Source organism: Charadrius vociferus, unplaced genomic scaffold, assembly GCF_000708025.1.
Source record: "Charadrius vociferus isolate BGI_N301 unplaced genomic scaffold, ASM70802v2 scaffold62, whole genome shotgun sequence".
Classification (NCBI taxonomy): Eukaryota; Metazoa; Chordata; class Aves; order Charadriiformes; family Charadriidae; genus Charadrius; species Charadrius vociferus.
Window position 1 is genome coordinate 1634977 of NW_009647419.1, and position 14589 is coordinate 1649565.

General features: G+C 38.2%; 1 protein-coding gene across 1 annotated transcript in view; it reads left to right on the plus strand.

The window, feature by feature from the left end:
• Positions 1 to 14589, plus strand: part of CRIM1 (cysteine rich transmembrane BMP regulator 1 (chordin-like)) — a 189598-nt gene that overhangs the window by 122319 nt on the left and 52690 nt on the right. Inside the window, exon 9 of the mRNA XM_009880437.1 lies at positions 3578 to 3775. Within this exon, the coding sequence (XP_009878739.1) occupies positions 3578 to 3775 (198 nt within the window). The remainder of the gene's footprint in view (positions 1 to 3577; positions 3776 to 14589) is intronic.

The following is a 14589-nucleotide window of genomic DNA, read 5'->3' on the forward strand; positions in this document are numbered from 1 at the left end:
CATCATTTAATGAAAAAGTTTTTAATTGAAGTTTTTAATTGAAAAAGTTTTGAGAAGGCATGTCTGATGTGGTGAAACCCTTCCTGAGCAAGTGCAGATACAGTGGTGAAGAAATTGCTGTATGAGCTGCTGACTTTATGGAATATTTGACATCTGTTGGGTTTTCGTATAGTTATTGGTTTTCACGTATGTGAATATTCTGAGATTTGGCATTGTGAAATCAATATTACAATGTATGTAGATACATAAACAATGTTTCTGTGTCTGCTGTGTCTGGGCTCTCTGGATCAGCTCTGTCATACTTAAATGTGAATGCTGATTTTCCTGCATTGGACTTACAGTTGTAGATTTGTCCTTTGTCCTCTTCGGTGATGTAAATACTCATCTATCTTATGATTTATCAATATCTTTTTCTGCCATATCATCATACAGTGTTAAAAGTTGTTTTTTCCTTTTTTGCAACCTTTGAATCAAACTATCAAGAAAGCCTGTTAACATTTCGAGTTTGATGAGTTGGTGTATGTAAGGCCTGCAATGGAAATAATACCGGTCCTTAGTAGATAGAATACAATGGATAATGACTTACAATTATTAAGTCCAATCTTCTTTTTCAAGTAATGGCTGTGAGTTAGTTCCTGCTCAGCTGGCTGAGATGCCAAGTTACAGGGTCTTTTATCAAATCATCCGACACCGGTTCGTTGGCTTGTTTCTGTTGCGTGCTTTCCTGCTAGGGCTTGTAGCACTAAATCAAGCCAGCAGTTCAAGGGAGGTGATTCTCCCCCTCTACTCCACTCTGGTGAGACCCCATCTGGAGTACTGCGTCCAGCTCCAGAGCCCTCAGCAGATGAAAGACATGGACCTGTTGGAGCAGGTCTAGAGGAGGGCCACAAAGATGATCTGAGGGCTGGAGCACCTCTCCTATGAGGACAGGCTGAGAGAGTTGAGGTTGTTCAGCCTGGAGAAGAGAAGGCTTCAGGGTGGCTTATAAAAAAGAGGGGGACAAACTTTTTAGCACATCCTGTTGCAGTAGGACAAGGGGTAATGGTTTTAAAAAAGAGAGTAGATTTAGACTAGACATAAAGAAGAATTTTTTTACAGTGGGTAGAGTGAAACACTGGCACAGGTTGCCCAGAGAGATGGTAGATGCCCCATCTCTGGAAACATTTAAGGTTGGACAGGGCTTTGAGCAACCTGATCTAGTTGAAGATGTCCCTGCTTATTGCGGGGGGTTGGATCAGATGGCCTTTAAGGTCCCTCCCAACCCATACTATTCAATGATTCTATGATCAAGGAAGTCTGATTTCTCACTTCTGAATGATCGGATAGTAAGTTTTATGTTGTTTATTTTCCTGGTTCCTTTAAACATTTAAAAAGAAAAAGGAAAGCTCTGATCCCTTTCTTAATAACTTGGGTTATGTTCAGTGACACCTAAATTGACAAGGTAAGTCTTTTAAAATAGCAGAACGTATACTTAACAGCCTGCCCGTTCATGCTTTTCTAGTTGGTGAAGAGGTAGCGTTTCTTTCTACCTATTCTCTTTCTATTTGTTTGTTTTATGACTGATTTTAAAGGTGGTTAATTTTTTCATACTAGTGTTTTCTTGATGATAGAAATATAAAGAAAAAAGCTTTCTTCTTTTCTGCAATAATTTTAAAATGGCAAATGGTAAATTTTCAGTGTATTGTATGCTACTGGCACAAGCCCTTCTTGCCTTAGCTCCAGGACGAAGTCTTCCTCAAAGTCCTGTAGGATTCCTCAGCATCAGGAAATGTAATTTGCTGGGCTCAATTTATAGCTTTAAATACTACTGACCTTTTAAGGGTACCAGGAACTTTGTGCTTTGACTCACATAAAAGACTATTGCAAATAACACGAGTCTTATGTGGCTTTTCTGTGCTTTCTCTGTATTTCTCTGTCAATCAGAATCCCATACATGAGTCGAATGATAAAATTGACTTCGTTTGTCTCTGTATGATTTGATTTTCAGCTAGGTCGAAATAGTTAATTACAGATGCAAGGTAATCCTAAAAGGTGCAAAGTTAAGAGATTGGGAAACATCTTAATTTTTAAATGTCTTATTTTTCCAAACACCTGTTTTTTATGTTGGCTTAACCCATTTTGCTACAATTGGGACTATCGCTAAAATTCAGGATGGGAGTAAATGCCAGGTAGAGGTAGAAGTTGTGTGCAGTTTCACTCCAAGTGCTTGAGGGTTGATACTGTCATAAAGTGATATAATGGCTTATAATAAGACAACAGCTATTAGCATTGCTGCTGGCTTTATCTAAACTTAACATGGATTGCCTTCCTTCCAAAGGGTGTTAATGAAACTTCAGAGAAATATTCTTCAAGTTTCATTGGGTCCTTTTTTGTGGGTTTGTGGTTTGGTTTTTTTCCTTTAGATAGGACGTCTCTTTTCTCCCAAATACTTCAAACCTAACGTGTTCTGAAAATTGACTCATGGGTAAATGACTTGTGCTTACGATGTCTGCTATCTGATGTCTGCTAAAAACAATGCTTTTAGTTGAATTTATTATTTTTAATATATTAAATTTGCTTTAATACTTAACTTGTATGATTGCTTGCTTTGAAAACTTGATGCGATTACTGTACATACTCAGATATTTGATTTTTGAGTCTAACAGTTATCTTTTTATTAGCCACCATGATAAGTTGCATGCATTCATGCAATGCATATATTTTCAGTGTGTGGCTTATCACATTTCTTAAGAGTAAAAAGTGTTCTTTCTGAAGGGCAAAAGCTGCTTTTATTTCAAGTCATGAATTAGCATATATAGAGTCACATTATTTATTTGCATGAAACCTGAGGAGAAATCTTAGGTAAAGTACATCCCCCAAAATTCTGTTATTTAAATACCTGAGTCTTAATTTGATTGCTAGCAGGTAAATGGACCTTGTAGCTTTCAAGGGTAAAATGCTCCAACTGAAACAGAATTCAAAACTGAGCCAGAAAATCTGTCGAGGAAAACTAGTATATCTCCAAAACTGTGACCAGATGTAGCTTAAGGCAGACTCCCTGTTCCAGCAGGATATATGCCAGAGGTCTCATCTGTAAAATAGCAGTGAGATGCTGTCAGGAGTCATTCCAGCAGTTCATGGAGGTGTTCTCAGTTCTCCTCAGAATTTAAGCTGGTAAAAAAAGTGAATCAATAGATCTAAGATCTATATTTTGTTTTGAACAAAATCAGAAAATCCCAAAATTAAGCCTCTTAAAAAAACATAACCCAACCATTTGTAGATATTTTCTGTTCTAGATCGGCTTGCTGCATATGAAATTTGAGTTGGAAGAGTTAAAAATACCTGAATTCATGAATGTTCAGTATAAGTTGACTTAACTTTTTCAACAGTAAATTTCAATATTGAAATATCTAAGTTGTTACCTATCTTATTTTATCACTGTATACCACAGTGTGGTTCTTTCAAGGTTTGATTGTGGCTGCACTTAAACCTTTTGAGGTAATATAAAACAGAGTATTGCGGTTTTATCCGTATATAAAGTGTGGGCATAAAAGCGAAGATAAAACTACTTGTTTGCTTGCAATTCCTCTCATTTCAGACCCAGTTTATCCAGTAAACAACCCCGCTGGCTGCTACGCCAACGGCCAGATCCAAGCTCACGGGGACCGCTGGCGAGAGGACGACTGTACTTTCTGCCAGTGCATCAATGGAGACCCGCACTGCGTCGCAACCGCCTGCGGGCAGAGCTGTCTGAATCCCGTCAAAGTCCCCGGGGAGTGCTGCCCGGTGTGTGAAGGTAAGCTCTCAATGTCTGGTATCCCACTTCGGTCTGTCATGGCTGCTTCTTACTTTGTAATTCCTGGTTTACTTGGAAATCTTGGAGGACTGAAGTAGCTAGGTACAGCATTGCCTGTGACTGGATAAACTAGGGTGGGGGGAAGCATGGTTTAGCTACACCTGTATGTGGCTGTGCCCAATACTTTTTTGACCCAAAGGAGATCATTTGAGATCAGCGTTGTTAACTAATTTTACTCTTGGTTATGCTTAAACCTTATTAATAAGTATAGGAGAAGTTAGAAGAACAAAATGTTCCTTGGCTGGTATTACTGACAACTGGATTATTCCTAGTTTCTTATTCCTCAGTTTCATTTAGTTACAACTAAAAATCTCTGTGCAATATAGTTTGATATTGGACATAATTATTGTATGAATAAAACATTATTTCAGTGAAACTTACAAAGGATAATATCTGGGAGTTAGATTAATTTTTAGAGTTTAAAATGCATTTTTCATTACCTTGTGGAAATACATATATCTTGTACAACTGACTTGAGATTCTAGTTTAGCTATATGGTAGGTGCTTGCCCAGCCTGGCAATGGAAATGTGAAGGCTTTCAAACTGATAGACTTTAAATAAAAAAAAAAAAAATTAAAAAAACATAGATATAAAAACAAAGTATGTATGTTCAGAGTTGCTTTTCATGTAGTAGTTTTTCATTATGAAAAATATCAGATTGCTATGTTTAGAAATGGTAAATCTAGACCTGTCTTCAGAGCTGTCTTCACAGCGTGCAAATGCTTGTGGGTGCCCAGTGAGCTACCACTTATGTATTTCCTGTTCCATCTCTAAAATAATGAAATTAATTTTGTGTAAGTGCATGTGCCTCGAGGCCCTACTTGGATTGCAATATCCATCTAAGGTCACTGGGATACTTACTTTTTCAGATAAATATGAAGAATATAAAGATTTCTCACAGGTGCTCTCTCATTCCAAAATTCACATCACAAGATGTGAAGAAGGTGTCCGCCTAAGTATAAAAGCGGCCAGTGAATTGTAGAGAGTTGCTACTTGCACTGGATTAATTTTATGATGAGGAAGCAGGTTAACTGTTTTTAAACGTCAGTGATCCCCTCATGATGGATATCGCAGAGTAGGCACTGACACCCCTCATTATTTAGTGTGTATGTGAGCAAGCTTGGGAAGGTAGTATGGGGAGACAGAGGTTGATGTAAGTATTTTCAATACTTGTGGATATTCAACTCAATGGTTTTTTTTTCTCCAATGAGAGAAAGATAGACAAATGTCTATGTTTTCCTGTTCCAGATTGGAGAAAATTGATAAGAGATATTGGGATTAAATGCTTATCTACATCAGACTGAGATAATTGTAGTGAACCGGGGGAAGCAAACACAGGGTAGAGCATAGGCTTCCATTGTTCATTACTAAACGTCGCAACATAGCCAGGTCGGTCCTTCACTGATGTACCACATGAATGTCTCTGCAGTGCTTTCAGGACACAAGTTAGCTCTTCTGGAATAGGTTAGGTAATTCTGTGTTATAACATGTTTATGCTTTTAGAAGCCAAAGTAGCTAGCAACTGCTTAAGTCCATAAAAGTTGTTTTTCTTGTTGTTGGAGGGTGGGAGGGGGTTAAATTATACCTATGACACAAATGATGGTCAAACAGATGAAGACTGGCATAATAGCATTGTGGAATCAATATTTAAATGAGATTCTTATGTCATCTTAAATACGTTCTCAGAAAATAATCTGACAATCTACTTGGTTGTGTTAGCTGTTGTATGATGTACACTTAATTGTATCATCTGGGTTTGAGTGTATCATCTGGAGGAAAGTAATAGAGAATAGTATTTTTAACTACTTCCCAAATTTTAAGCTTAAAAGCATCACATTTGACTTGGTGTTCCTTTGATGGCATATTTGGCTAAGTAAACAATGAAGTGGTAATGAAATTACATAAATCGTGGAGCCAACAATTAGTGGAAGTAGTTGTAGTTCATGCTAGGAGGGGATTTGAGCATACGCATGAACCAGTGGTCAGAGGATACCTGAAAACATGCTTGAATTCTCTCTTCTTTCTTCCCTTCCCTCCCCAACAGTAAACAAAACTAAAGAAAACAGATGATTATGCTCCATAATGCCAAGTTATTTAATTTCAGGAATTTAGATTTGGGAATATTTCAAGGACCAAAAATCTGGACTGTTAAAACTCAGCTCTGAGCTCAGATGCTAGAACCTAATATATAAAAAGCATAGTTTGCAAGAAGCAGCTTTGGATGAATTTATGAAAAAATATTTCAGCGTCTGAGGCTTAACAACTTATCTTGTAATACTAGTAACTCAAAAAATCCCTGAGAAATTAACAAATCAAGGGTACCAGCAAACTTCTTGAAGTTATGTTTTAGGGCATCAAACAAGCTCAAGGCTGCTAAGCCATGTGATTAGCAGCCTGCATAAAAATATTTACACATATTAGAGATGAAGGTATTACCAGATGTGAAATTTGTTAATTGAAGAGTCTTTTGTGTCTTTCTGGATCTGTTAACATTTTTCTTTGAAAGCTTGCATTAAGAACATCCCAGAACATTACAAAAAACAAAACAAAAAAAAAACCAAAAAAAAAAAACCAAAACAAAACCACACCAAACCCAGCAACTGTTATTAATCAGCTTCTCACTTATTTTCCTGAGGGTCATTTTTGTTGATGAGGTTCTGTTCCCAATACTCACTGAGTCTCCAATGACCCGCTGAGGTTGGTGGGATCAGGGGAGAATGAAGTCCTGGCTGGGAAGTTGGTTGACAAATCAATCCCTTAATTTTAATGTTACTAATGAAAATGACATACAATACATTTAGTGAAGATCTACAAGCAATAACATACATTCCAGGCACAGTTTTTCCTAAGAGAATTAAAACCCTTCAGTTTCAGCTATGTGATCTTTTTTTCCTGCATATTGCCCCATTAAATCTGCATATCTGTAGCTTAACCTGAATTTTGAAGTTTAGTGTATGAGCAGAAGTGTCAAATGAATGGAAGCTCAAACATTACTAACGTTGCACTAACAGCTTAAACCTGCTGTCCTGTGCTTTCCAGTCTGTTCTTTTCTCCCATCCTTCTGCATCTCTTATCTCATACTTTTCAGCACAGAAACCCAAAATCCGTATGTAGTGTGGGCTAAGTTTTGGGATCACTGACACTATATATAATCATATTTTCAAGTGTACAAGTTATTTGAGAAAGGGATTCAAAGGAGAAAGCAGCATAACTTAGTGATATGTTCAATAAATGGGCAAAGTTAATGTAAACTTAGCATGTGATTTTGAGATAGTAGTTTACTTGTAATTGTAAGGATAAACATACCTCATTTTACACTATTCTTTTTAATAGCTCCCAGTTCTCACGCACATCTCAACTCATGCTGTAAAATATTCAGTCCATAGAAAATATACGATAGTGAAATAATGTTCTTTTTGTAGGTCAGTTTAAAATGATGGTGTATAGTAATTCCAAAATTGTATTATGCAGTTTCATTATGAATATACTTTACTTTTCTGCTTGTACATGTATTGTATGTTACACTTCCTGATTAAGCCATAGCTCTTTTTACATTAACTACTTCACTTTTTTGGGGACTACTGCAAAATGTAGGAAACATTTTCTTCTAGAATCTTAGTTACGCTTCAACTCTAAGGCAGGAAGAAGACATACTTGTTGAAAACTTTCTATTATTTATGTCAATTTAATTGCTGATGGACCAGTTCAAGCCCATATTTCCATTTAAAACTAGGCATTGGATCAAGAATACTCAGGCAGAGGCTTTATGCTTTTCACTGTTTTTAAGTGTGCATTTATTTCTCATCAGACCTCTGTTTACATGTAAAAAAGATCCAGCTTGCCAGTGGCCAGCTTAAATTCTGTGAACTTAAAGTATGTCAGGTATTAGCTCTTTAGTATGTGAAACAAAATAGTCAAAGATTTTTCTATCATTTATTTTGAGTGTTGAAGGATAGAGTGGTTTGTGAGACATGAGACTGGACAAATTCAAATCAAAGCTGCCTGTGGGTCTGGCTTGGTAAATGGTTATTAGTAGCAGTCATTTCTGACTGTCCCTGCTCTGTCTTCAATCTAAATGCTGCTGCACCTACAATTCTGCCAATTCAGTTGTTTCCAGGCTATTTAATAATCAATTTCAATGAAAGGAGATATATGTTCCTGTAGATACATTTACATTCCTGCAGCTACATAAGGAGAAAATTGTTCTTGGATTACATTTTCAAAAAACTTTGCAGACAGAGAATCAAATATAGTGTAGTAGAAAGGTTCTTGAAATATCAATATGGTATGTCAGCACACAAGTGCATTCAGCCTTTGAACACACATTCAGGCCAAACTAGAACGTTCCCACTCCCCCATGAAGAAAGTCCTGGTGGTGTTACTACAGCAGCAAGAAAACCGGAGTGCAGCAATTGCAGAGACTGAAGATATACAGAAGTAGTTGTTCACAGCTTTCTAAATTAGAGATCAAGGAGTAGCAATTGTGATATGTAATAATACCATACAGAATTGATCTGAATCAATTTTGCATTGTAAACACTTTTTCATGCTTCTTCACATGGTGCTGTATACGTATCCCTAGCATATATCCTATGTGTGTCTATGTAGCCCACAGAATATACATTCCAGTGTTGATTGGACGGCCAGATTGGTTTGAAATGTGTAATTTTCTGAATGCTTGTCTGGGGTTTGCTGGACTTGTAGAAGAGGGTAACTATTCAGCTCCCCTCACCCCTTCCATACTTGCATCTTGTCTACTGGTGCTGCTGGTGAAAGGGGAACGTCAAGTGAGGTGCTTTACACTGGAGCTCCTGGGGGAGATTGGTAGGGAGGAAGGGGCAGCAAGGTGGGGTAGGTGTATGGAGGGCAGGCGTATGTATGGGTGTAGTGCTCCAGTACGATGGGTTTGTATATGGATTTGGTATTCAAATCTGCGGGCAGCCTTTCTTGAGTTGCACTGTAGTTGGTGTCCACTGGTATCTGTGCTGGGTCTAGCTCTGATTGTTTTCAGTAGCTCAGATCGAAGCTAGATTGATTTTTGTCTGCAGATGAATAAAAACTAAAAAGGGCAGCCAGTATCTTGGAGAACAGAGTATGAATTCGTATATTTGTTTTAAAGCGGAGAGCTGGCTGAAAAATGTTGACCAAATTCAGTAAGGGAAAATACAGTGCACTGTGCTTGGAGGAGATTCTTCATGAGTCCTGAACCAGAGTAATTGTTAAATAGCTGTTCTCTGGGAGAAGTTGGGTGATTAAGGGGAAAGAAAAAGTTGAATGTGGATTAACAGAGCCTTGAGAAGGCAAACACCAGACTGACATTACAATCAAGAGTACAGTTTGCAAGATCTGGAGTAATCCTTTTTGCTCTCTGTCCTCTGGGTGGGTATGTTCCTGGCTCATGTAGTGGGCCCTTGGTCCTTTCCTGGACACTGTTCCTCTGAAAATGATGGAGCCAAGCTGGAAGGAGTCAGAAGGAGGGCTATGAGCACAGTCTAAAATTTGCAAAACATATCCTAGGAAGACAGACTGAATAAATTGGGTTGGTTTAGCTTAAAGAGAAAATTATGAAGTTGGAATGAGAACACATCAGTCTTCAAATGCCTAAAAGGTTCTTGCAAAGAAAAAGATAGGACAAGAGAGAATGGAATTGAATTGCAAGAGGGAAGATGGGGTTTAGAGGAGATCAAAAAGTTGTTGAGGAAAACAAAATTCCTCCTGTGGCATGTCGTGTCCAAGATTTTTTTTTGATGCATTCAGGGCATCGCAGTTTGTATTTTCAGCCTCAGCAAAAGGAGATTTGCTCAGGAAATTGCCTACATAACTGAAAGCAGTAGTAGTAATTCATGTGTAGCTTTCAGTGTTTATGCAAGTGATGGCTGTGGCTCACCAATATATAGCTGCTGAGATTTTTAAGTAAACATTGAAGTGATCAAAGCCCTTTTGGCAAGACCTCGTTACAGTATGCCCGTCCATATCACTTCTTGCCAGTTTTCTGAAACAGCAATGACTGTGGGTTGTGCTGGTGTGAGAAGTGTATCGATAAAAGCCCAAGGTGTGAGCAGGGAGCTGGCTAATTTGAGGTGAGTGTGTCTGAGTTGCAGGGGAGGCAGAACGCAAGGGTCACCGATAAGGCATGAGGCTGGAGACAGAGGAACATTGAGACTGTGTAGTGTGGAGGGGAAGACCTTCCTCCTTCAGCCTGTCCGCATACTCAAGCTCTTCAGTCTACAGCTTTTCAAGGCAGGCACCTCCTTTCACTGCTGAGAGCTGGGAAAAGCGGGTCCATCACATTCTGTGGATCCAACACAAAGAATTACTTTTAAGCTTCTGATGGATGTTTCTATATAGCTTCTATAGCTGCTGTAATGATATTGGTCCTTTGGGATTTGCCTTTGTTTGTTTAATCTATTATCTATTTAGTCTGTTTTTTCTTTCTTTGTTTTCTAGACTGTCTTTATTAAGACCCGAGGCCTAGGTAATCACGCTGTCCCTCTCTGCCTTCCCCACAGTTGTAGAGCCATTGGCTTCATGCAGCATGAGGAGCTCTCAAAGAGAACCCATTTCTGGAGATTTGATAAAAACAGAAAGATAGGTGGAGGGGAGAAAGTGATTTTTCAAGTGCCATAGGGGACTAAAAAATTTTGCTATGCGCTCACATTTCTTTAGGCTCAGAGGTTCTGCGTACCTGTCCTGTTGGAGGTAACCAGATTCATTGGCCATCAGGCTGCTGTTAGTACTGCTGCTTACAGAGCTGCTTGCTTCTCTGTTGGGCTAATAATTGTTTATTTTATAAATAAAATGGGTGTGGTTGTTGTGGTTTGGGCCAGACTGGCTACTGAGAGGAAGGACAGATACTCTCCCCCACCTTTCTCTCCAAGGAGTTGTTTAAGTAGCAATTCAGTTTTTAACAACTTCTACCTCCAAAAAATTGTGGATACTGGAGCTTAAAATAACTGTTTAGTATCAATAACACCAAACAAGCTACAGTGATAGAAATAAGCGTATTTCCCTCAGGCCATCTGCATCTGTGGACAGCCATATGCAAATTGGAATAATAGTTGTGTTCACAGCAAGTAAATATTGGGTAGAATAGTATGAAAATACCTGATTTTTTTTTTTTTTTTTTAAGAAAGATGAGAAATACAAGTGCTCATCACTGGCACTGGTGCCAAAAGTGTCCCTTAAAGTCTATGGTTGCTTCTGTTCCCTTGCATCTCCCAGAGGCTCAGGCTTTTCATAGGGAAAGCTGCAACCCAGTCCACTGATACACAGTAATTGGTTATCTCGCAGTACGTCCTTCTGTGTGAGAGCCCTCAGGTACAGGTGGCAGGGTGCCAGCATAAGCTGTGAATGGGAAATTAAGCGTTAAACAAAATCCCCTCAGAGGATTTTCATGAATAAGACCCCGCATTACTTTGCTGTCATTATGGCTGACACTTTATCTTCACAAAAAGAAATTAACATTTTCATCAATAAAGGGCTCCAAACTCTAGCTGAGATGTAATTCAGTTCAGTTCCTTTAGCGTGTCCAGCACTTCATTAAGTAAAAACAGGCAGCAGAGTCCAGTGAAAAGAAATTTGATTCATTCAGGATGAAGTCAGTGGCAGTGAGCAGTGTTCACCGGCGCAGGGTTTGGGCCCAGAGATCTCCTTAGAGCATGAAGTATAAGTTATTGTTCAGCAGCAGCACTGCAGTTCTCAACCAGCCTTTTCATCAAAGTCAATTAAGGGATGCAAACGCCATGCTGCAGAGAACTGGGCTTATGTTTGCCAGATCATGATTTAGTATAGCAGTTTTAGACAAGGCAGCTGAGGCTATTGAACCACCCAGTCCAGGGTATAATGAAACCTACTGCCAATGAAAATCTCTCTGAGTTTAAGAAAGTGAGGAAGACTATACTAATCTTTTCCTAATTTTCAATGATTGATCATTAAGTTCGGTGGAAAACTACTGAAAGGGTAAATAACCAAAGAATCCTAATGAATACATATCAATGCAACTAAGGATGTCTCACTTACAAAGAACCTCATGGATCCTCTAATTAATTCTTTTCAGTGCCTATAGCATTCATAGATTTGCCCCAGATGCATGCTGATTTAGTGTGTTTGCTGTATCTTCACCTAGTAACATTAACTGAATGGCCTTCTTACCTGTTTGGACATTTCTTGATAGGCAGGCTTAATTGATTCTGCATTAATAAAAGTGGTTGTTCCTTAGTGTCACTCCACCTAAAATTGTCAAAAAAGTCTCATCAGCATTAAAATATATTTGAAGGATATACATGCCTATTAAACAGAAAACTGGAAGAATCAATTATGACAGACAAAAGTTTTAAACTTTGCATTTTGGGAGTGGAAAGTTTGTGAGTATTTTGATCGCATCAGTGCAAAAAAGACCCCCCCCATATGCAGCTTTTGTTCACAGGAGACGTCGTCAGTTTTCAACAATAAAAATAGTCTTGGATTATAATAGTTACTTTCGAGGAAAAATGCATATTTAAGTAGTTTCAGGTTTACAGCGTGAATAAAATCTGAAAGAAAAGCCTGCCAAACTGAACTATGTCTTTGGAAGTATTAGTAAATGTATTTTCAGAGTTATTTGTGACATTAGAAAATTATGACATCTTAAGTACTTGCATACATTTTATAGTTATGTGATGCTGAATTATTAGACTCTGATAGTTAACAGAGATAGCTAAACTCTGGGAAAAAAATTCCTGTGAGGCATTAAGTATTTTCAACCCAGGAAGGAAATTCTCTTGCCCAGAACTTGGGACTGATATTTTTCATGTAATGAACTGGAGGGGCGGGGAAGGCTGGAATGCAAACTATGAGGATGGAAAACATTTAGTCACTCTTGGAATGATATGAATGTTTTTACAGGAAGCCTAAGTAAACACACATGCTGCTGCTTAGTAGGCTGCAGTTAACTTTTTTGGACAGCAGACAAAATTCAAACAAGTATGCAGACTCTAACGAAAGGCTGTTGAGCAGCACACCCTTCAGGACCAGTTTTTAGCTTCCTATCACATAAAGCATTAGGAAAAAGGTTAGACTACTGTTCACTTTTTTTTTTCCTCCTTAGTTTTTATAGTAAATACTTGAATGGACTGATGCTATGTTTCTCTAAGTTATTTGGTGCTGGTTTCGTAGGATCAGAACGTCTTAGTCTTTTTCGAGGTAGTTTGTGGTATAAAATACTACAGAAGAGGGAGCTATTTCACTTTCCCGAAACACAGGCGTGTTCTTTCTTATTGATGTTAGAGGTCTTTCTCCATGTGTAGAACATGGATTTGACTCCTTTTCCCTTCCTTCCCCAGAAGAGGTTTTCACTTCATGTTCCTGATGAGATGTTGGGTTTTCTAGAATCCTTTTCTGTTGAGCTTATTCTTTGTGCCTGGCTAACACTTTCTCCAAATACCCCAAGACCAATCACTGCAGAATCTAAACACGCTGATATTTTAGATGAGTTGTTCTCTCTGGGATTAAAAAACATTGTAAATTAAATGTGTAAACTTCAGAGAGTTATTTTTTGGATTTGTGGGTGAGCACAATAAGACGTTTACACAAAGTTTCTTATTGTTTTCCCTTCTAAAAAAAAAAAGCCTACACCCCCCCAAAAAACAAACCAAACAAAACAAAAAAACCAACCCTCCCCCAACAACAAAAACCCACAACAAAACATCCACCCCACCTCCCCCCCAGTTAATTATTGCTAAAAGTATTAGAAATATCAATGGGCAGAATTTAGAATTATTTTATTTGTTTCCCCATTTATACTGAAAAGGGAGGGGAGTGGCCAATACTGCTAGTCTAAAAGTAGGGAGAACATACATAGTGGTGCTCACAGGTGGATATGAAGCTTCCCTGTGCTATACACTGAAAATGTTTTTCCATGTTCCAGCCTTTTTAATAATATGCACAAGGAGTTAACCTATTTTATCTGGCTGTCTTTAGACTTGTTCACATTAACAGGATGGAAATACGAAAGAGGAGGATGGGGAGTTGTAGCGTTGAGCAGTGAAGCACTTCTCATTCTACAGTGACTGCATAGTCTTCACATTTAAGTTTAGGATTATTTTTAGGCCTGGTGGCTTGATGGCGCTGCATAACAGTTAGTTTGGTGTGTTCAAAAAGTTTAAGTGTTGCTGTCGGTATGAACTTGTATGTTGAAATTACCTTGATTGTAATTCAGCCTTTCAAAAGTACAAATGCTTTTTTCTGTGCTGCTTTTTGCAATTTTTTTCCAATGTTTTTCTTATGCATGGGAAGAAATCACTAGCAACTTTATCTTCCAGTTGCATGAGCGATATTCTCCAATATTCCTCAAAATATCTTCATTAGAATATATATTCAAAGAAGGAACTCAAAAGATAAATTTCAACCTCTATATATTTCTAGAGCTTACAGTTTTATAGTTTTGATGAAGAAATGTGTTTCTATGATGCAGATTGAAACCTCTTTGTTAGTGTGAAGTTGGCTGGAAATGTTGGTTTTATGAATACAGATAAACTTATATACAAAAATCCAACAAGGCAAGAAAAACATGCATGCATACATATATAAAACATACATAAAATGCTTGCAGCTTTTCATAGAATCATAGAATGGTTTAGGTTGGAAAGGACCTTGAAGATCATCGAGTTCCAACTCCCTTGGTATAGACAGGGACACCTCCCACTAGACCAGGTTGCCCAAGGCCACGTCCAGCCTGGCCTTGAACACCTCCAGGGATGGGGCCTCAACAGCCTCTC